The following is a 23,007-nucleotide window of genomic DNA, read 5'->3' as shown; positions in this document are numbered from 1 at the left end:
GCAGGGTGTATATTGAAACGTAAACATCGCTCTAACAGGTGCACATGCATCATGTAATTTTAGGTAGAGGTGGATTCTGCTGTTGTGCCTTTGCCCTTTTCTAATCAAGATCTGTCCATAGAGGATTCTGGTTCAATGTATGTGATTACTACTCCAGCTGGACTAATCATAAAGTGGACTCATCTTACGGGGATCGTAGACATTCATTTTGGCTCTCAATTTAATTTGTCATCCTACACAGAAGGACTTTGTGGTGAGCACTGCTTTTCAAATATCTGTTTCTTCTTTTTTTTTTTTTTTTTTTCCTGTTCACATTACACAGCTTTGGCCCCTCATTCCCTGCTTTGTTTGGACTGAAGAGATGTTACTAACTTTCAGTGCCTCCTCAAGTGAATACTGAAGGAAACAATGTCTTTCTATAAATGGAAAGGAAGAAGCAAGATAATACAGTTCAACTTGGGTGTTTTTTAGAGATACATGCTTACCACTGTTGCTACAATACTGTTTGCATTCCTACTATCTTATCTTTATTAAGCATTAATGAAGTCTCAGGCATTATTTTACAAATGTTAACTCATTTGATTCTAGCAGTAACCCTAATAAGTAGGCATCAGTGTTAATTTATAACTGATAAAAATGAGGCATAGAATGATGAAAAACTTTGTTTCTTACTTACTTTTTAAAGTTTGACATCAAAGAAACCTTAGTTAAGTCATCTTGAAAGGTATATTCACGGAGCACAATGTTCTGAATGTTAGTCCCAGTTTTGTTATGAAGTGTAAAGCCTAGATGTGCCTTTATACTTAGGTTTCATATCACAATATGTTATATAGATACACAGTTACAAGCCAAAGGAAACAAATTAGAAATATCTCTAGGTACATTAAAAAAAAAATTCTGACTGGTGTCTGCTAGAGGATATCCTCTTTACAGATATTTAAGTGAACCTCAGTTTCCTTATCTTTCAGATGGGATTAGTAAAATCCACCTTCAAGAATGTTGTTAGAATTGAATGTGAAAGTTAACGTAAAACTCTGAAGACATTGTTTAATACAGTCAATAAATATTAGCTTAGCACAAATACACCTATTTTAAGCTCACTAAATATTAATTGAGTAAAAGTTTATGGATGAGTTTCTGAGCATCTGACCTTATGCTTCATGCCGATGACTCAAAAGAAATAGACCAGGTCCTTGCTCTCAACAAACTGCCTGAAATACCCAAATTTCTTCTTCAAAAATGTAAAGCCTTTAGTGGAAAGTTTGGCTAAAGTGGCTGATAATTTCCTTGCCTGCTTACAGCATGCTAAACATAGCACAACCTTCTCTGGTGACTTAAGTCATCATTGTGGAAATAGTTATTGAGTATGCATTGCATTGTGTATGCATAAAAATTGAATAGGTATCACTGAATAATAACTCAGAGACATTGGGAATGCGTGTTTTCTGATTTATCACTTCTGTATGCTATGACTTCTGTTTGATTTTCATGCTTGTTTTCTTCTTTTACGGTCACCTTGTCTTTTATGGAGACAGTGTGCTAACTGGATTCTTAACTAATCATTACAGAGAAGGGGCTAGGGTCACCTTTTTGCTAACAAAGATCACCCTCTAAACTTCTACAGTGGGAGAGTGGTGGTTTCTTTAAAGAAAAGCAGGGTGCTGGCTGATAGAGTTGTCATGACCCAAATTGAGCCTGGACACCAGAATGGGAGGTCTATATTGACAACTTGTTCTACAAAGAACTATGAAGTCTGCAGGAGTGGTGGCTGGAGGTGCAATGAAAACATATTTTTACTAGCAATTACCTTTCCCCAGGAGAGTTTAGACTTTTAAAATAGCTGTTTTACAGTATAGTTGGCTTAACTTGAGGTATTTTTATTTTTGTTTGTTTGCTTTGGTTATTTTTTTTCACCCTATTCAGTTTCCTGTATATTTACAGGTATGGCACAACTATGGCAGCTGAAACCCTTATTGATCTTGATATAACTGCTTGAGGATTAAGATTTGATACTTGAAAAAAATGTTTAACTCATATTTTTTATAGCTAGGAGTCTTAGGAATTAAGAAAAAATTATATCTTAGAGTAGAGTGGAATTCAGGTAAGGTATGATCAGGATCTAGGTTCATTTCTTTCTACTTCCCTTGGCTTTGCACTTGACTAGATAAAAAGTAAGTTATGCCCACTAGGCTGGGGAATACCTTGTCAGATTTAAGAACTGCTTAGGAGATAGTGGTAATAGCGAAAGAGCACTGAGACAGAATCGATCTTCTCTTTCTTCTCCTATGATCTTTTCACAAATCTTGACTTCTAGGATCATGGTTTCTTTCTTACCTGATTAAGAAAGGTCTACACTATTTAATCCATGTGCAATTTTTTAAAAAAATCCATCAACATTAGAGTCAAAGGACATAAATTTGGTACTGGATTCAGTAAATTATTTATTCATGTTAAAGCAGTTATTGAGTTGTTTATTTCTGCTGGCTATACTAGGTTAAAGTGAAAAGCATTTTCTTCTACATGTCACACATCTTTTTAGGAATTTGCAATGAAGATCCAGATGACGATCTAAAGATGCAAAACGGCACAATCATTACAAATATGGAAGACATAGAATTGTTTATTGAGAGCTGGGAAATTGAGAAATCACTTAAAGTAACAACAAGAAGGCCTGCTAGAAATTGTACTGAGCAAGACTGCAGTCACTGCTTTGAGTTATTAAATAGAAGAGTTTTCACCCCATGCCATGATGCAGTAAGTTGAAAGCAACCATAAATCAGAACTGTTGTGTCAGATATGTTGAGAGTAAAAGCCAATAAATTCTTGTTCTTGCCATGATGTTCTTCCACTAAGAATAGTTTATCCCCAGGGGAATTCAAAATCATTCACTGTTTATTGAATTTACAGAACAGGAAGAATAACTATCTTTTCTCCCATGTATTTTAATGACCTGTATCTCCAGCTTTCAAGAAAAATGAAACATTGTCCTATGAATAAATTCCTACAGAGGAAAGAGATGAATGCCATGCGATAACTCAGTATAAAACCCAAGACAATGAGGCTTTAGTCAACTCTCAGGTGTAGACTATAACAGAATCTGCCACATATTCAATTTAATTGTTCTTTGTTAGTCTCTAACTTCCTGACTTTAGGTGACTCAATTCAGTTCAGTTCAGTCACTCAGTCATATCTGACTCTTTGCGACCCCATGAATTGCAGCACGCCAGGCCTCCCTGTCCATCACCAACTCCCGGAGTTCACTCAAACTCACGTCCATCCAGTCGGTGATACCATCCAGCCATCTCATCCTCTGTCGCCCCCTTCTGCTCCTTCCCCCAATCCCTCCCAGCATCAGAGTCTTTTCCAATGAGTCAACTCTTCGCATGAGGTGGCCAAAGTACTGGAGTTTCAGCTTTAGCATCATTCCTTCCAAGAATACCCAGGACTGATCTCCTTTAGAATAGTAGATATTTAAACAACCTGTATTGTTGAAAAAAAGGATTCATTGTTAGAAACAAAAGACAAGCAAATACAGCATTTCATGAATCATTAAATGAAAAGTTTGTGAGTACCAAGCACCTACTAGGAACTGTGTTCCTAGTATAACTCCTGTGATACAAAGATGAGTAAGACCCTCTCCTTGCTCTCAAAAAGTTTAGAAGGAAGGCAAGTCCGTGAACAGATTCATCACAGTATACACTGTGGAGATGAATAGGAGCCCACATTAGAAGAGTTCCCAGAGTTTCAGACATTTGAATTATTTGGAAGGATGTTTGCCAGGAGAGAAGAGGGAGGAAGGGAGACCGAGGCAAAGAAAACAGTATGACAGGAGCTGGGTTGCTAGAAATGACTGTGTTAGGAAAACATTGAAATAGCTTAATGTAAGACTACGGGGAGGAGTCTGGGAAGGAGAGCGAGTGAACTGTCAAAGCAGAAGGACTTCACTCTGCAGGATCTTCTGTGCTCCTCCACTGACTGTGGACGCCATAGATCTCAGCCTGTGCTATGAGTTTCCTGAGGGAAAGTCATGGGATAAAAATGGTGCATCTTTCTGGGGCTTCAGTTTTACTCAGAGATTGGCAAGCAAATACACTTTAAATGTTTATGTTTTAAAGTGCATGTGTATAACAATGAAAAAAATTGCAAATAATTTTAAACTCATTTCAGTGCCATTGTAATCTATCTTTTTAAAGCATAGCAACTTTAAAAAATTGCTTTTTTAACTGGGAACTTATAAGATTGATTATTAAATCAGGAGACTTTTCAGCTTGACTATTCAAGGCATAGTGAAGCAACCCAACATATTATTTAATCTCTGATAGTCCCAGCTTTCCCTTCAGATCGTCCCAGTGAATTTGACAGCAAAAGAAGGGGTACTGTTTATTTAGTTTTCCTACTTCTAATATTCATCCTCATTTGCAAATGTCCACATAGTCGGCAGATGATCTTTTGAAAATGGAAACACAATTGGATTATTTCTCTACCTAAAATCCTTCGGGGTCTTTCACTTACTCTTAGAATTCATTCTTAACTTCTCATCAGGGCTTATAATTTCCTTTGTGCTTTGGCCTGCCTGCTTTTCCAGCTTCCTCTTGTGCTACACTTTTCTGGTTGTCTAAGGTCCAGGCATTTCAGTTTCCTTTCAACTGTTTCACTATTTCAAGATTTTCCTGTGCATGGGCTTTTATGCCTGCAGTGTCCTAAGCTGGAACACTGCCCGCCTCTGATCTCTTTAAGCATGGTGACCCCTCTTGCTTCTATATATAGGCTTTAACTATGAGATCCACAAGAACAGGTCTGTTTTAGTCACCTTTATATTAGTTATGCATTGTAGGGTGCCTGATATGTAGTTAGGTGCCCAAGAAATTGTGGAAGGATGCAACGGATGAATGGAGGATACAGGAGAATCAGCTTTTGTGGGTTTAGTAGAGAAAGGATACAATTTTTTCATATTGGGCAAATTAAGTTGTGTCGGACTTTAAGGCTAAAATAAGAAGAAAAAAAAAAAAAACTGAAGGTATTCTACATCTCAGAAGAGACTAGTTGAGTCCAGAGATCAGATTTGGGGAGTTATTAGTATAGGGGGTTTCTAAAATAACAATAACTCATGTATGATGTGCCAGGGTCTACTTTGAACCCTTTCCGTATATTAGCTCACAGCAGTCTTAAGTAGTAGTAGGTTTTTTTATTAACTGTATTTAACTTATGAAGAAACTGGGATGAAGATATAAATGCCCAAGATGGTAGTAGAAACTGGGGAAATGGATGAGCCCAGGAAGAGCATTTGTAGTGAGTAGACAGGGCTATGGAAGAAAGTATTAAGTCACTCAGCCATGTCTGACTCTTTGCAACCCCCATGGACTGTAGCCTGCCAGGAGCCTCTGTCCGTGGGATTCTCCAGGCAAGAATACTGGAGTGCGTTGCCATTTCCTCCTCCAGGGGATCTTCCTGACCGAGGGATCGAACTCGCATCCCCCACACTGCGTGGAAGAAAGGGTCTAGACAAACATTCAGAATGGGGCAGGAAGAGGAGACAACAATGAACAGATGAAAAGGCCCCAGAATGTGGTGCTGTGAAAGTCAAAGGCGAGGGTCCAGAAACAGGGGGCGTGCATGGCATCAGAGGCCTCTGAGAGGTTGATGAGGGTTTACAATATCAGTGTTCCCTGGATTTGGCAAGTAGGGGGCCTCTTGATGATCAAAGCAAGTATTCCATGCAAAATAAAATGGTTGGAAACTGAGAAGATTCAATAGTTGAGACTAAAAAGGAGATAATGTCTTAGTTTTTATAGATATGGACTTTGGAGAAGAAATAATGGGATATGAAAAATATAAAGTACTTTTACCTGATACTTTGCCCTGTCCAAATAGAGCATCTGAATGTAGATGCTCAGAATGTTTGCGGAATAAATAGGTAGAAAATAATGGAGTAATATTGTTAAAAGTTAAATGATTTAGATTTCAGGTATCTCTAGATCAAAATGAAACATAATCTGTAGAAAAAAATGAGTTCCTAATTAAGTTGAGGCATGATAAATTATGCAAATTGTTTGACCAATGTTCAATATTAGTCCACAGTTTTTGGAGAAGCTTTTATAGTCTCATTTAATGAGCAATGCCATCTAAGAAAACTGAAAAAAGTGAAAGTGTTAGTCACTCAGTTGCATCCAACTTTTTGCGACACCATGAATTGTAGCCTGCCCTGCTCCTCTGTCCATGGATTTCTCCAGGCAAGATTATAGGAGTGGGTAGCCAATCCTTTCTCCAGGGAATCTTCCTGACACAGGGATTGAACTCAGGTCTTTTGCATTGCAGGCTGATTCTCTACTGTGTGAGCCCCCAGGGAAGAAAGCTGTTGGAGCTTTTAATTTTATCTATAGTGGATCAAAGTCTTTTTCAGTATATAAAAAAGAGTATTATAATCCAAAATGTAATATCAGAAATAGATTTTTGCTATTAGAAAGATATAGATATTGCTAGGACCACATACTCTATTTCTTTTCCATTTTTGTATAATAGGTTTATGTACATTAGTACAGAAAATATTTGGGGTTTCCCAGGTGGCACTAATGGTAAAGAACACACCTGCCAGTACAGGAGATGTAAGAGACACGCGTTCAATTGCTGGATCAGGAAAATCCCCTGGAGAAGGGCATGGCAACCCACTCCAGTATCCTATCCTGGAGAATCCCATGGACAGAGGAGCCTGGTGGGCTACAGTCCCTAGGGTCTCAAAGAGTCAGACATGACTGAAGCAACTTACCATGCACAGATAACATTTATCTTATCTAAACTGTGTGTTTAAACAATTATAAATTCAGAAGTTACATCTAATATTATGCAACTTTAAAGATCTAAGGTCAAAGAGGAACTGTTAACAAATATTGACTTGCGACTACCTTTTGATTCTCCAAATAGTTTTAGTCTTGGAGAATCAAAAATCAATCTAGCTTAGGGCCTTCAGTTCAGTTCAGTTCAGTCGCTCAGTCATGTCTCATTCTTTACCACCCCATGGATGGCAGCACACAAGGCTTTCCTGTCCATCACCAACTCCCGGAGCCTACTCAAACTCATGTGCATCATGTCGGTGATGCCCTGCAACAGTCTCATTCTCCGTTGTCCCCTTCTCCTCCTGCCCTCAATCTTTCCCAGCATCAGGGTCTTTTCCAATGAGTCAGTTCTTCTCATCAGGTGGCCAAAGTATTGGAGTTTCAGCTTCAGCATCAGTCCTTCCAATGAATATTCAGGACTGATTTCCTTTAGGATTGACTGGTTGGATCTCCTTGCAGTCCAAGGGACTGTCAAGAGTCTTCTCCAACACCACAGTTCAAAAGCATCAATTCTTCGGAACTCAGCTTTCTTTATAGTCCAATTCTCACATCCATACCTGACTACTGTAAAAACCAAGGCTTTGACTAGACGGACCTTTGTTGGTAAAGTACTGTCTCTGCTTTTTAATATACACTCTAAGTTTTTCTTTTCTTTTCTTCCAAGTCACAAGCATCTTTTAACTTCATGGCTGCATTCACCATCTGCAGTGATTTTGGAGCCCCCCAAAATAAAGTCTCTCATTGTTTCCATTGTCCCCCCATCTATTTGCCATGAGATGATGGGACCAGATGCCATGATCTTAGTTTTCTGAATGTTGAGTTTTAAGCCAACTTTTTCACTCTCCTCTTACATTTCATCAAGAGGGTCTTTGATTCTTCTTCTGCCATAAGTGTGGTGTTATCTGCATATCTGAGGTTATTGATATTTCTCCCAGAAATCTTGATTCCAGCTTGTGCTTTATTCAGCTCAGGGTTTCTCATGATGTACTCTGCATATACGTTAAATAAGCAGGGTGACAATATACAGCCTTGACGTATTCCTTTCCCAATTTGGAACAAGTCTGTTGTTACATGTCCAGATCTAACTGTTGCTTCTTGACCTGCACAAAGATTTCTCAGGAGACAGGTAAGGTGGTCTGGTATTCCCATCTGTTTAAGAATTTTCCATAGTTTGTTGTGATCCACACAGCCAAAGGCTTTGGCATAGTCAATAAAGCAGAAGTAGATGCTTTTCTGGAACTCTCTTGCGTTTTTGATGATCCAACAGATGTTGGCAATGTGATCTCTGGTTCCTCTGCATTTTCTAAATCTAGCTTGAACATCTTGAAGTTCATGGTTCATGTAACATTTAAGCTTGGGTTGGAGAATTTTGAGCATTACTTTGCTAGAGTGTGAGATGAGTGCAATTGTGTGGTAGTTTGAGCATTCTTTGGAATTGCCTTTCTTTGGGACTGGAATGAAAACTGACCTTTTCCAGTCCTGTGGCTACTGCCAAGTTTTCCAAATTTGTTGGTATATTGAGTGCAACACTTTTGCAGCATCATCTTTCAGGATTTGAAGTAGCTCAACTGGAATTTCATCACCTCCACTAGCTTTGTTCGTAGTGATGCTTTCTAAGGCCCACTTGACTTCACATTCCAGGATGTCTGGCTCTAGGTGATTGATCACACCATCATGGGTATCTGGGCATAAAGATCTTTTTTGTATAGTTCTGTGTGTTCTTGCCACCTCTTCTTAATATCTTCTGCTTCTGTTTGGTCCATACCATTTCAGTTCTTTACTGAGCCCATCTTTGCATGAAATGTTCCCTTGGTATCTCTAATTTTCTTGAAGAGATCTCTAGTCTTTCCCACTTTATTGTTTTCCTCTGTTTCTTTGCATTGATCACTGAGGAAGGTTTTCTTATCTCTCTTTGCTATTCTTTGGAACTCTGCATTCAAATGGGTATATCTTTCCTTTTCTCTTTTGCCTTTAGCTTCTCTTCTTTTCTGAGCTATTTGTAAAGCCTCCTCAGTATACTATGTTGCTTTTTGCATTTCTTTTTCTTGGGGATGGTCTTGATTACTACCTCATGTACAATGTCATGAACCTCTGTCCATAGTTCTTCAGGCACTCTGTCTATCAGACATAATCCCCTGAATCTATCCGTCACTTCCACTGTATAATCATAAGGGATTTGATTTAGGTCATCAGATACATAAAATAACATAACTTATCCCAGGGCACAATGTGTCTCTAGGTTTCGCCACGAGACTTTTGTGAAAAGATGTGGATCAATTACACCTATTTGTGGAAGTACGAGTGTGAGGCCCTTTCTGCATATGCGGCTGTATGCAGCCAGTTTGGCATTTGTATCCCCTGGAGGACACCTGATTACTGCTGTGAGTAGCACAACTGCAAACTGTATTTTCCAACAAGCCAACATTTCAGTTCTTTTTGCATTCATGTCTTTCTTTTTATTTTCATCACAAAATAATTTTGTAAGAATAAAATGAATGTAAATGTAAACTAGAGTTAGAGGTCATCGCTCCCCCTTAAGCAACTTCTGTTTTTATCCTGGTATAAATTTAAAGTAAGGGGGAGGGTCAAGAAAGTGGAGTAGCAAGACCCTGAATTCCCCTCCTTCAACAGACGTACCAAAATTACAATTACATACAGATGAACTATCTATGCAACTGACCTGAAGACTAGCCGAAAAGATATTTCACAGATAAAGAGATAAGAAAAGAGCAACAACAGAATGGGTGGGAGAGGCAGAGAAACAGTACAGTCAGGACCCATACCCCTTGGTCTGTGACCCACAAACAGAAGGTATACACAACTGTAGACTTCCTTCCTAAGACGTGAGAAGTCTAAGCCCCACTTTGGCCTCCCCAGCCAAGAAGTTCTACACCAGGAAGACGAGTCCTCAGAACTTCTGGCTTTGAAAACCAGTAGGGCTTATGCTTGAGAAAGCTAGGGAGCTATAGGAAATAGAGACTCTGCCCTTGAAGCAAATGCAAAAATCGCCTGTGCTCCCAGTCCCAGAGCAGAGGAAGTAGTTTGAAAGGACCCTGGGGAGGAATGACTTGCTGATGTTGGAGAGCCTCCAGGAGAGGCAGGAGGCACCTAGGACTCCCCTGGGGGTGGAGATGCTGACAACATCCATTTTGGGAGCTGATTCTGTGATCACACTGGCATTGGCAAAAGACTGTTTTGGAATCCTCCCCTCGTCTGTTAGTTCCAGAAGCTTATCTGCCCTCCAGTGAGCCAGACCCAGCCTCAGGCCTTTCAGGATCTGCAGACAGCCATGCAGAAAGCCTGCCCAGCCTCCAGCTTCCCCCAGACACTGGCATTGCAGCATCCTTGCCAAGGGCCAGCCTGGCCTACCAGGGCACCCACAGTAGTGGGCGCTGCCACAGCTGAGGCGTGCACACAGGCTGTGTAGGGGGCGCTCCTAGAGCTCTAAAGGCCAGAGAGAAGTGTGCCCTGATAACAAAAACCAGAAAAAGACACCAAAGAAAAGAAAATTACAGGTCAATATCACGATGAACATAGATACAAAAGCCCTCAATAAAACAGTAGCAAACTGAATTCAACAAAACGTTAAAAGAATCGTGCATTGTGATGAAGGGATTTACCTCTAGGGATGCCAGTGATGGTTCAGTATCTGCAATCAAGCATTGTGATAAGCCACATTACCCAACTGAAGAGTAAAAATCATCTCAATGGTTTCTTTTAAAAAAAAGCTTTTGACAAAATTCAACATCGACTGATGATAAAGCTCTCTCGACAAGCTGCGTACAGAGGGAGCACAGCTCAACAGAATGAAGACCACATTTGGCAAAACTACAGCCAACACCACACTCAACAGTGAAACTTTTCCATCTCTCGCCTCCCCAATTAGAAAAAATACGTAGAAAAATAATATACTGGAGACTCTACTCACATGATTCCACTTCGGAAATAAAGCAGCTCCTGGTGCGCTCTCTCCAGTCCTCTCCTCTCCCCACAGCCCCAGCTGTTGTTGTTCAGTCGCTCAGTTGCGCCAGACTCCTTCTGACCCCATGAACTGCAGCACGCCAGGCTTCCCTGTCCATCACCAACTCCAGGAGCTTGCTCAGACTCATGTCCATCCAGTCGGTGATGCCATCCAACCATCTTGTCCTCTGTCGTCCCCTTCTCCTCCTGCCTTCAGTTTTCCCCAGGATCAGGGTATTTTCCCCCAGAGGTAATCACTATTCAAGAGTGGGGTTGCTTGATTCACTGGGAACATATGCCATCTTCAATATCACTAGATTGTGAAATTTTTCTCCACTAATATCTTACCAGTTTACACCCCTACCATCTGCATGTTCATTTTTTTTTTTTGTGAGTATGACTTTTTAAGATCATGTAAAAGCAACACGTATTCTCTGAAACATCGTTTAGAAACTGCTCAGCAAGAGTAGATTCTTTTGACAGTGAAGGATTAAGCCTAAATATGCGGCATTTTTCTTTTTTAGGACTTGGTTGAGTTGCATAGTTAAAACATATTTCTGTGCTTATTCTGAGTGGACTGTTGGATCTCCTCCCACTGCACAGAGCAGTAACTTCATAATAGTTGACTCTATATTTATGCCAGCCAAACTTGGGCTGCCTATTGGTAGTATTTATTTGATATAAATCAGATGAACTTTCCCTACTGTAGCATAATACTAGCTGGGCACATGGAAGATGCTCAGAAATACTCATTGATTGTTTTGTTTCTAATTTATGGTTACATAATACTGAAAAATGGATTTGGCAGAGGCTGAAAGAGGTAAAAATTTACTTTCAGAGAGAAAACTGACATTTCTTCCTCTTACTAGAATTCAAATAGGTCACTTTTATCATTAGCAAATTCTGTCCTCGGTTATTCATAGCTCTGACTTGTCCAGAGGGGAAGGAATATCAACCCTGTGTGCGACCTTGTGAAGCAAGAACATGTCTGAACAGATGGTTCTACGGACATTCTTCATGTTTGAATTTAAGAGAAGACTGTGTGTGCAAAAATGGAACCATTCTTCACAGGCCAGATTCAACTCAATGTATTCCAGAGAAAGAATGTGGTAAGCAGAAAAGTGAAAACAACACCTTAGGGACCCAGGAAATAAACAAATAAGACTTTTTTTAAATCATGGAGAAATGTGCTGAAAGGATTAATCAAAGTTCGCCCAAGTGTTGGGAAGGAAACAAGTATGTTGTTCGATTGTAATATGATTTCAATCAAAGTTGTCAAAATTGGAGGCTTCGGTGGTAATATGTTTTATTTCTACTTATGCCTATAATAACTGGAAAAGAATATGGCAAATTAAGAATGAAGAGAATAGTATGTGGACTGAATTGAAATTCCAGTTATTTCATGTATTAATCACTCTGCTTTACATGAGCCTGAAGTTGTGCATCTGCAAATGTGGAAAGTAATAGGACTTATACCACAAGGTTAGTGTGAGGATACACAAAAAAATAGAAAGGATTTTACAACAGTGCCTAGGGAAAAATAAGCACTCAAGAAGTTTCAGAAAGTGTTAGTATCTGGGAGAAAACATTGAGTATTTCTGCTTTCATTTTCAACCCATTTTGACACATAGTCTCCATGGTGGTTGTGGATTTGAAAAAGTGCAAAATTGAGAAAATTGCCATACAGCACTTTTTATCTATCACAGGGATCTTTGTTATGGTCAAAAGTAAAGATAATAATTAAAGGGGAAGGCAAGTAGAAGCAAAATGCATATATAGTTTCAGAAACAAGTTTGTATTTGCCATTGAGAAAATATTTGTGGAAGGATTTGAGACTACACAGGCATGCTTATATTTGTTTTTAGGGATCTGAAAGATTGGTTTGGTATTAATAAAGAAAAGTCCATTGGAAGCTTGGAATATGGTGATCACTTCCTTTATCTTTATTATCCTTAAAGAACTACTAGAGGGCTATATTTGTCATTAAGTAAAATGTTCATAATAAAACGAACAGTCATTAAACAATATTTGCTTGACTGCCTACTTTTCACATTTAGATTTTAAAGCTGGAATCTTTTGAATTTTGCTTTGACAAACATGTTAATGTGAGATAGAGACTACCTTGTTTTCTAATACTGCTCAGTTTTTATAGTTAATATTTTAAAACTAATTTAAATTTATGGTACTGAGTTTGTTTAAGCTAAATAAATTATACTAGCGAGACTTGAATACAAAATAATTAGCAGATCATCTTATTTATAGAAGAGGTCATGCAAATTTACAGACAGTTGTAGAAGGGAAAAATATTTTCCATGGACTACAAAAAGTTCTTTAAAGAAAAATGTAAGCTAGTAGTTGATGAACAAAAAGAAGAAGCTGTGAAAAGGTAGATAACATGACGGGTTATCTGTGCCCATGGACCAAGTCAAGTCTGAAATCAAAACATCGCAGCTTGATTTATTTTCGTGCCCAAGTTCTAAGTGATATAACATTGACTGTCTTTTTAAGCATGCACTGATAGTGAAGACCAGCCTCGAACTGCTGGTGAAGTTTGGAATGGGGGCATTGACGAATGTGCCCTGTACAAATGTTTCGCGAATGGAAGCATTATTCCCATAGAACCTGAGTGCGATGAACAGCCCTCGCCAGTTTGTGAACGAGAAGCTGAAGTCATCCTGGGCTTCGTTGATAGGTGGACCTGCTGTTCAAAGGAAGTTTGCAGTATGTATTCAGGCTGAAGCCTTACAGTCTATTAATGCCACAAAATATGTTGATATTCTTTGAGAAAAAACAGGGCATGCATGATGCTTGGTGTTAAAAAAAAAAGTACAGGGTTAAAGTAACTATTGCCATAAATGTCACTTACACTTTCTCAAAGCAACTTTTACCTCATTATAGTTTTGTTGATTTTGCAAACAGACATGCAAAACTCTAGCTATTATAAATTAATAACATTCTGAAAGACATGACAAAATAAAGGGTCTGGGAGTCTTTGACTTAGGATAACCAAGAGTCAAAGACAGCAATCGGTAACCTTAAATCTGCTGCCTTTTCACATATGACCATTCTGTGAGCTGAATGGGTTTAATTGCAGTGTAAAAACATGTATATTGAGAATCCTTTTCTTTCTTTAAGTTAGAACCTCAGGATTTTAGTTGTGCACATAATTTTTTTATATTTCTGATTATTTCCAGGATGTGACATGACTTTGTGTAAAACTGCCATTCCAACATGTACAAATAGTCAAAAACTGGTTGTTGGCCATAGCTCCGTTTCTTGCTGTCCACAGTACCAATGTGGTGAGTAATGAACTAGGAAAAGTGAAATGCATTGTTCACTCAGAGTAGTGGATTAGGTTCTCATTTTTGTGTCTACAGAAAAATTTATCAGATTGTAGAACTGTCTTGTAGGTTTCTTTTTAAACCTATGACTTCTTTGTAAATATGTATGTATATGAACTTTAATTATATTTATTATATAGATTATCAGTTCAGTTCAGTCGTGTCCAACTCTTTGTGACCCCATGAATTGCAGCATGCCAGGCCTCTCTGTCCATCACCAATTCCTGGAGTTCACTCAAACTCACGTCCATCGAGTCGGTGATGCTATCAAGCCATCTCATCCTCTGTCGACCCCTTCTCCTCCTGCCCCCAATCCCTCCCAGCATCAGAGCCTTTTCCAATGAGTCAACTCTTCACATGAGGTGGCCAAAGAATTGGAGTTTCAGTCTCAGCATCAGTCCTTCCAAAGAACACCCAGGACTGATCTCCTTTAGGATGGACTGGTTGGATCTCCTTGCAGTCCAAGGGACTCTCAAGAGTCTTCTCCAACACCACAGTTCAAAAGCATCAATATAATTAGTTTATTTTAAAGATCTTAATTTTAGTAGAAATATGTATTTTAACTGTGTACATTTGTATGTTTTAAATATAAAAAATCTGCTATTTCCTATATATTTCTTCTGAGATTTTATAGCAGTATATATACATATATATACACAAACATATACAAGTATATAAATGATTAATCATGTATATATGATTAAGGTAAAGTATATATATATATATTAAATGTCTATTTACATATATTTTTATGTAAAATACTTATTTTTTGTATTAATAACCTGCTATTGCCTATATATTTCTTCTAAGATTAAGATTTTTTAAATGAACTAATTATTACTAAATTCAAAGAGAAATGAACCACACTATTTCATTTATTCATTTTACTCTATATAAATTTCCAAATATCTTTGCATTTTTGCAGAATGTGACCCATTCAAATGCCCCCAAATTTCAATAGCAGAATGCAGAGAAGATCAATTCATGATTCAGGTTCAAGAGGAAGAGACTTGCTGCTTTTCTCCTCTCTGTGGTAAGTGAGATCATTTCTTGGAAGAAGAGGAAAGATCAAAGGAAAATCTCTTATTTGGTGTGAATTCATGGAACTCATGGTAACCAAATAAAGTTCAACTTAATTAGAGTGGTAGAAAAAAAGATATAGCATTTTAAATGATTATTGATAATTATTACAATTAGTACTACTTTTCCCTATTGACAGATACTATGTATATAAGTCAAAATCTAATCAAATATAATATAATCAATTAGAAGTTAAAGCTAACACATAGTTCTTTTTAGAGAAAAAATTTAGTCCTGACTTTCCTGAAGAACTAAGTAAATAAAGGACTCTACTAAGCAGAGTAACTCTTTATTTTTTATTTTTTTTAATTTTATTTTATTTTTAAACTTTACATAATTGTATTAGTTTTGCCGAATATCAGAGTAACTCTTTAAAACTTCATCTGCTGTATAGGATATGTACGGGATGTGTAAGCACAGTGATCTCGTAAAAGAAATGAAAGGTGTCTAGAAAATGACTATATTTGGTGCTGTATATTCTGTCTGATGAACTGGACTTTCAAAAATAAACAGTTCTCTCTTTTCCATTCCGTTGGGGAATTATCAAAGACTGGTGATGAATGTAGGTTTCAGATAAACCCATATAGATCACAGCACTTCTTTTTGTGTAATTTTAAGTTTCTTTGACTGCAATGGCAACAACTGATTAATTCTACATAGCCTGCTGCTGCTGCTGCTGTTAAGTCTCTTTAGTCGTGTCTGACTCTGTGTGACCCCATAGACAGCAGCCCACCAGGCTTCCCCGTCCCTGGGATTCTCCAGGCAAGAACAATGGAGTGGGTTGCTATTTCCTTCTCCAATGTATGAAAGTGAAAAGTGAAAGTGAAATTGCTCAGTCATGTCGGACACTTAGCTACCCCATGGACTGCAGCCTACCAGGCTCCTCCATCCATAGGATTTTCCAGGCCAGAGTACTGGAGTAGGTTGTCATTTCCTTCTCCAATGCATGAAAGTGAAAAGTGAAAGTGAAGTCGCTCAGTCGTGTCCGACTCTTAGCGACCCCATGGACTGCAACCTACCAGGCTCCTCCATCCATGGGAGTTTCCAGGCAAGAGTACTGGAGTGGGTTGCCATTTCCTTCTCCTCTGCATAGCCTATACACAGCCAATTATTGGGAGAATTGGGGGATCAAGATTTCGTAGGATTGAGATGAAGCAGAACAGCCAAACCCTGGGAAGGAGAGAAACCAGCTTCTCTAGGTGGCAGTCACTAATGATTGAGTCAGCCACATCCATTTATTTCCTGTCTTGATGTGCCTCTATGACTCAAAGGCTATAGAAAGATATTCTGACTTATCTAAAGTGGGTTTTTTTCCTACACAAAGACCAATAAGAGTGAAGCACCTTTACTAAGAGTCACTCTAAGACTGTGTGGGTGGGGTATTTCCTCAAATTCATTGAGAGTTATTATCAAAGTATAATAAGAAGAGATGGCAAGAATACACAGAAGAACTGTACAAAAAAGATCTTCACGACCCAGATAATCATGATGGTGTGATCACTGACCTAGAGCCAGACATCCTGGAATGTGAAGTCAAGTGGGCCTTGGAAAGCACCACTACGAACAAAGCTAGTGGAGGTGATGGAATTCCAGTTGAGCTATTCCAAATCCTGAAATATGATGCTGTGAAAGTGCTGCACTCAATATGCCAGCAAATTTGGAAAACTCAGCAGTGGCCACAGGACTGGAAAAGGTCAGTTTTCATTCCAATCCCAAAGAAAGGCAATGCTAAAGAATGCTCAAACTACCGCACAATTGTACTCATCTCACACGCTAGTAAAGTAATGCTCAAAATTCTCCAGGCCAGGCTTCAGCAATATGTGAACCGTGAACTTCCTGATGTTCAAGCTGGTTTTAGAAAAAGCAGAGGAACCAGAGATCAAATTGCCAACATCCGCTGGATCATAGAAAAAGCAAGAGAGTTCCAGAAAAACATCTATTTCTGCTTTATTGACTATGCCAAAGCCTTTGACTGTGTTGATCACAATAAACTGTGGAAAATTCTGAAAGAGATGGGAATACCAGAACACCTGATCTGCCTCTTGAGAAATTTGTATGCAGGTCAGGAAGCAACAGTTAGAACTCGACATGGAACAACAGACTGGTTCTAAATAGGAAAAGGAGTTCGTCAAGGCTGTATATTGTCACCCTGTTTATTTAACTTATATGCAGAGTACATCATGAGAAACACTGGACTGGAAGAAACACAATCTGGAATCAAGATTGCTGGAAGAAATATCAATAACCTCAGATATGCAGATGACACCACCCTTATGGCAGAAAATGAAGAGGAACTCAAAGGCCTCTTGATGAAAGTGAAAGTGGAGAGTGAAAAAGTTGGCTTAAAGCTCCACATTCAGAAAACGAAGATCATGGCATCTGGTCCCATCACTTCATGGGAAATAGATGGGGAAACAGTGGAAACAGTGTCAGACTTCATTTTTCTGGGCTCCAAAATCACTACAGATGGTGACTGCAGCCATGAAATGAAAAGACGCTTACTCCTTGGAAGGAAGGCTATGACCAACCTAGATAGCATATTCAAAAGCAGAGACATTACTTTGCCAACAAAGGTTCGTCTAGTCAAGGCTATGGTTTTTCCTGTGGTCATGTATGGATGTGAGAGTTGGACTGTGAAGAAGGCTGAGCGCTGAAGAATTGATGCTTTTGAACTGTGGTGTTGGAGAAGACTCTTGAGAGTCCCTTGGACTGCAAGGAGTTCCAACCAGTCCATTCTGAAGGAGATCAGCCCTGGGATTTCTTTGGAAGGAATGATACTAAAGCTGAAACTCCAGTACTTTGGCCACCTCATGCGAAGAGTTGACTCATTGGAAAAGTCTCTGATGCTGGGAGGGATTGGGGGCAGGAGGAGAAGGGGACGACAGAGGATGAGATGGCTGGATGGCATCACTGACTTGATGGACGTGAGTCTGAGTGAACTCTGGGAGTTGGTGATGGACAGGGAGGCCTGGTGTGCTGCGATTCATGGCGTCGCAAAGAGTCGGACATGACTGAGGGACTGATCTGATCTGATCTGATCTATTATCAAAGTTGGAAGAAGGATACTAAGAGTTCAGAAGAACATGTGCCTACTATATTGTTCATCCATAAATTGGAGCAATCAAGAGTAGTGAATTAAGAAAACTTAAGTAAATCAATGGTATTTTGATCCATTGAGATACCATCAGTTGATAGTATCAATCAATACCACTGATTGAGATCCATCAGTAAGAACAAATTATTCCTGAAATCTCAATGTCCTATACTTCTGGTAAGATGGTTCTTTTATATCACTGTGCTTGGGAAAGTATAAAATAATACATTCAGATAGTATTGTTTTTATGACCAAATAAGCAGATCTGTTTTTAAAACGTTTGTTTTCCTTGTTTCCTGTTTTGTTTTATATAATGTATTTCATTTTGATTTTATATGTGTACAGTAATTTGAACTTATAACTAGTTTATTTTTAGCTCAACCATGACTTGGCCTTTTTGTTTCATCTTTAGTGTGCAAACCTTGCACTGAACCTGTTCCACTGTGTACTGACGGAGAATTTCTCACTGTGGATCTTAATACTACACACTTCTGTTGTCCTCAATATAACTGTGGTAAGTATATTTTAATTAATTACAAATATTGAGATATGTTTGGCATTTAAGAAGTCCAGCACCTCTTTAAAAAATTTTTTAAAGCTACTTTTTAATTATTTGATTTGTTTAGTCTTGGAGGCACTTGGTCTTCAGTGCTGCCTGCGGGCTTTCTCCAGTGGTGGCGAGCAAGGGCCGCTCTGCACTGCAGTGCTCAGGCTTCCCATTGGGGTGGCTTCTGTTACAGAGCATGGGCTGTAGGCCACATTCGTTGTGGCCCATGGGCTCTCGCGTGTGGGCTCAGTAGTTGACGCTCAAGCTTAGTTGCCCAAGGGCATATGCGATCTTCTCAGACCAGGCATCAAACCCATGTCCCCTGCATTGTCAGGCAGATTCTTAACCACGGGATCACCAGGGAAGCCTCAGGCCAGTGCATGTTAGTCGCACGGTCATATCAGACCTTAGTTGATTTCTAGCATATTAAATATAGTGTGCTTCTTGGACAATTTTGTTACCTCCCCAAAATAGATTAGCTATGACGTTTCTCCTCATCCTAGACTTTCCAGATTTCCAAGTGATTCCATACCCTTTTCATTCCTTTCTCTTCTTGCCCCCTTGCCATTTCTCAGGGCTCTTGACCAAAGGAGCATGTCCTAGCTGTACTAGTATTGTATCTGCTTGTGAGTCCTTTGTTCTGTCCTTAGCGACACATTGAAATTGGGTGGTGGGTGGGCAGCTCTGGGGAGATCCCACTACATCAGTAATGGCAGTGAATGATAGCTAGTGAAAACTAGCATTTAAATGAAGTTAATCTTTACCCGTATTATTTTTTTAATTTAGTGTGTGAGCCAAATCTTTGTCCTATGCCTCTATTCAACTGTGCAGAAGATATGAATCTTGTGAAAGAAAATGTATCTGGTCAATGTTGTCCAACATGGCATTGTGGTAACTAATATTTATATTTTAAATTCTTATTACATTGTATTAGTATATTATGATCAATATAAACATGTTGATTTTTGCCTTTTAGAATGTAGCTGTGAAAATCTTGTTATGCCAACTTGTGAAGTGGTAAGAGCACATATTTTGACTAAATTTTAATATAATATAAATCAATTTTTTCTTCCTTTATTTCTTTAATTTCTGATTTCTTCTCAGAGTAAATGGAATTAATCTCTTTAAGTTGTAATTAAGTAAATTAAAAGATCTGCTTTGATATAAGGAGCAGTCAACATTTTATATTTTGCTAGAGATAGGAAGTTCAGTTCAGTTCAATCGCTCAGTTGTGTCCGACTCTTTGCCACCCCATGGACTACAGCACGCCAGGCTTCTCTGTCCATTACCAACTCCCAGAGCTTACTCAAACTCATGTCCGTTGAGTCAACGATGCCATCCAACAATTTCATCATCTATTTTCCCCTTCTCCTCGCACCTTCAATCTTTCCCAGGATCAGGGTCTTTTCCATTGAATCAGTTCTTTGCATCAGGTGGCCAAAGTATTGGGGTTTCAGCTTCAGCATCAGTCCTTCTAATGAATACTCAGGATTGATTTCCTTTAGGATGGACTGGTTGGATCTCCTTGCAGTCCAAGGGACTCTCAAGAGTCTTCTCCAGCACCACAGTTCAAAAGCATCAATTCTTCGGCATTCAGCTTTCTTCACAGTCCAACTCTCACATCCATACATGATTACTGGAAAAACCATAGCTTTGACTAGATGGACCTTTGTTGGCAAAGTAATGTCTCTGCTTCTTAATATGCTGTCTAGGTTGGTCATAGCTTTCCTTCCAAGGTGCAAGCATCTTTTCATTTCATGGCTGCAATCACCATCTGCAGTGCTTTTGGAGACCAAAAATAAAGTCTGACACTCTTTTCCTTCTTTCCCCATCTATTTCCCATGAAGTGATGGGACCAGATGTCATGATCTTAGTTTTCTGAATGTTGAGTTTTAAGCCAACTTTTTCACTCTCCTCTTTCACTTTCATCAAGAGGCTGTTTAGTTCTTCTTCACTTTCTGCCGTAAGTGTGGTATCATCAGTGTACCTGAGGTAATTGATATTTCTCCTAGCAATCTTGATTCCAGCTTGTGCTTCATCCAGCCCAGTGTTTTTCATGATGTACTCTGCATATAAGTTAAATAAGCAAAGTGACAATATACAGTCTTGACGTACTCCTTTTCCTATTTGGAACCCGTCTGTTGTTCCATGTCCAGTTCTAACTGTTGCTTCTTGACCTACATACAGATTTCTCAGGAGACAAGTAAGGTGGTCTGGTATTCCCATCTCTTTAAAAATTTTCCAGTTTGTTGTGATCCACACAGTCAAAGGCTTTGGCATAGTCAATAAAGGAAAAGTAGATGTTTTTCTGGAACTCCCTTGCTTTTTCGATGATCCAACGGATGTTGGCAATTTGATCTCTAGTTCCTCTGCCTTTTCTAAATCCAGCTTGAATATCTGGAAGTTCATGGTTCATGTACTGTTGAAGCCTGGCTTGGAGAATTTTGAGCATCACTTTGCTAGCATGTGAGAAGAGTGCAGTTGTGCAGTAGTTTGAGCACTCTGTGGCATTGCCTTTCTTTGGGATTGGAATGAAAACTGACCTTTTCCAGTCCTGTGGCCACTGCTGAGTTTTCCAAATTTGCTGGCATATTGAGTGCAGCACTTTCACAGCATCATCTTTCAGGATTTGAAATAGCTCAACTGGAATTCCATCACCTCCAGTAGCTTTGTTCGTAGTGATGCTTCCTAAGGCCCATTTAACGTCACATTCCAGAATGTCTGGTTCTTGGTAAGTGATCACACAATGTTATTTTTTCCACTGGTGACTGAATCTACCAGTCTTATATCTACATAAGTTCACTGGTCTAAAATGAAGCACAATTTTGAAAATATATTATCTCAATATTCAAAGTGTTCCCAGTGATTCTTTAAGAAAATGTACTAACAATGCATTTGTTTCAGAGGAGGAGGAGGTGTAAATAGGTAACTAGCTGTCTGTACCTTCTTAGGAGTTATCTATGAACATGCAAATCTTCTAGGAATTACAAAAATGTAACTTATAGAAACAATAATTATAACTCTGTTATCACTTATTTAACTATTTTAGATGGACACTTACTGTATGGATAACCATTGGATGTGACACTTAGCAAGTCCTTTTTTTTTCTTTAAATATTTACCTCTATGATATGCCTCTAAGACTTGAGAAAGATAATATATTTTTGGCCTTATCTATCAAAGAAGACATGTTTGGGCTTCCCTCATAGCTCAGTCAATAAAGAATCTGCCTGCAATGCAGGAGACTCCAGTTCAATTCCTGGGTCGGGAAGATCCCCTGGAGAAGGAAATGACAACCCACTCCAGTATTCTTGCCTGGAGAATGCCATGGACAAAGGAGCCTGGCAGGCTACAGTCCACAGTGTTTTTTTCTTTTTTTAAGTACATTGTCTAAGACACTGAAAAAAATTTTTAATAATATATTTCTTTTTTAGTAACAGCTTTATTGAAATATAATTCACATACCATACAATTCAGCCATTTAGAGTGTGAAATTAAATGGTTTTTATTTTGCTTTCAGATTGTGCAAGCATCAGTACAATCAATTTAGAAAATTGATCCTCTGCCCCAAGAAACTCTGTACCTCTTAGGAGTTACTTGTGTCCCTCAAAAGTCCCTTGACTTAGGAAATCACATTATACTCTCTATCTCTATAGATTTTCTTATTCTTAATATTTCATGTAAATGAAATCATATAAGACGTGGTCTTTCGTGATTCCTTTCACTTAGCATAAGGTTGTCAAGATTCATCTGTGTTGTAGCATGTATCAGTACTTCATTTCCTTTTTACTCTTAAATAATATTCCATTTTATGGATATAACCAGACATTTGTCCAAATAAAATATACAGTGGACAATAGCACTTGAAGAGTTCCTTAACATTATTAGCTATTAGTTAGTAACTCAGATGGTAAAGAATCTGCCTGTAATGTGGACCGAATTTGATCCCTGAATCAGAAAGATCCCTTGGAGAAGGGGATGGCGACCCAGTTTAGTATTCTTGCCTGGAGAATACCATGGACAGAGGAGGCTTGCAGCTCAGTCCATGGAGTTGAAAGAGTCAGACACGACTGAGTGACTAACCCTTTCACTTTTTCAAACGCAAATCAGAACTACAGTGAGAGATCACTTCACACTCACTGAAATGACAGATAT

General features: G+C 38.8%; 1 protein-coding gene across 1 annotated transcript in view; it reads left to right on the top strand.

Moving 5' to 3' along the window:
* OTOGL (otogelin like) overlaps positions 1-23,007 on the top strand; it is a 198,463-nt gene that overhangs the window by 159,104 nt on the left and 16,352 nt on the right. Inside the window, exons 42-51 of the mRNA XM_045165523.1 lie at positions 64-253; positions 2,540-2,754; positions 9,070-9,211; positions 11,714-11,899; positions 13,299-13,511; positions 13,985-14,089; positions 15,057-15,164; positions 18,718-18,819; positions 19,639-19,743; positions 19,829-19,869. Of these exons, the coding sequence (XP_045021458.1) occupies positions 64-253; positions 2,540-2,754; positions 9,070-9,211; positions 11,714-11,899; positions 13,299-13,511; positions 13,985-14,089; positions 15,057-15,164; positions 18,718-18,819; positions 19,639-19,743; positions 19,829-19,869 (1,407 nt within the window). The remainder of the gene's footprint in view (positions 1-63; positions 254-2,539; positions 2,755-9,069; positions 9,212-11,713; positions 11,900-13,298; positions 13,512-13,984; positions 14,090-15,056; positions 15,165-18,717; positions 18,820-19,638; positions 19,744-19,828; positions 19,870-23,007) is intronic.

Source organism: Bubalus bubalis, chromosome 4, assembly GCF_019923935.1.
Source record: "Bubalus bubalis isolate 160015118507 breed Murrah chromosome 4, NDDB_SH_1, whole genome shotgun sequence".
NCBI classification, from domain to species: domain Eukaryota; kingdom Metazoa; phylum Chordata; class Mammalia; order Artiodactyla; family Bovidae; genus Bubalus; species Bubalus bubalis.
Note: the sequence above shows the minus strand (reverse complement) of the source record. Positions and strands in the feature narration are given on the sequence as shown.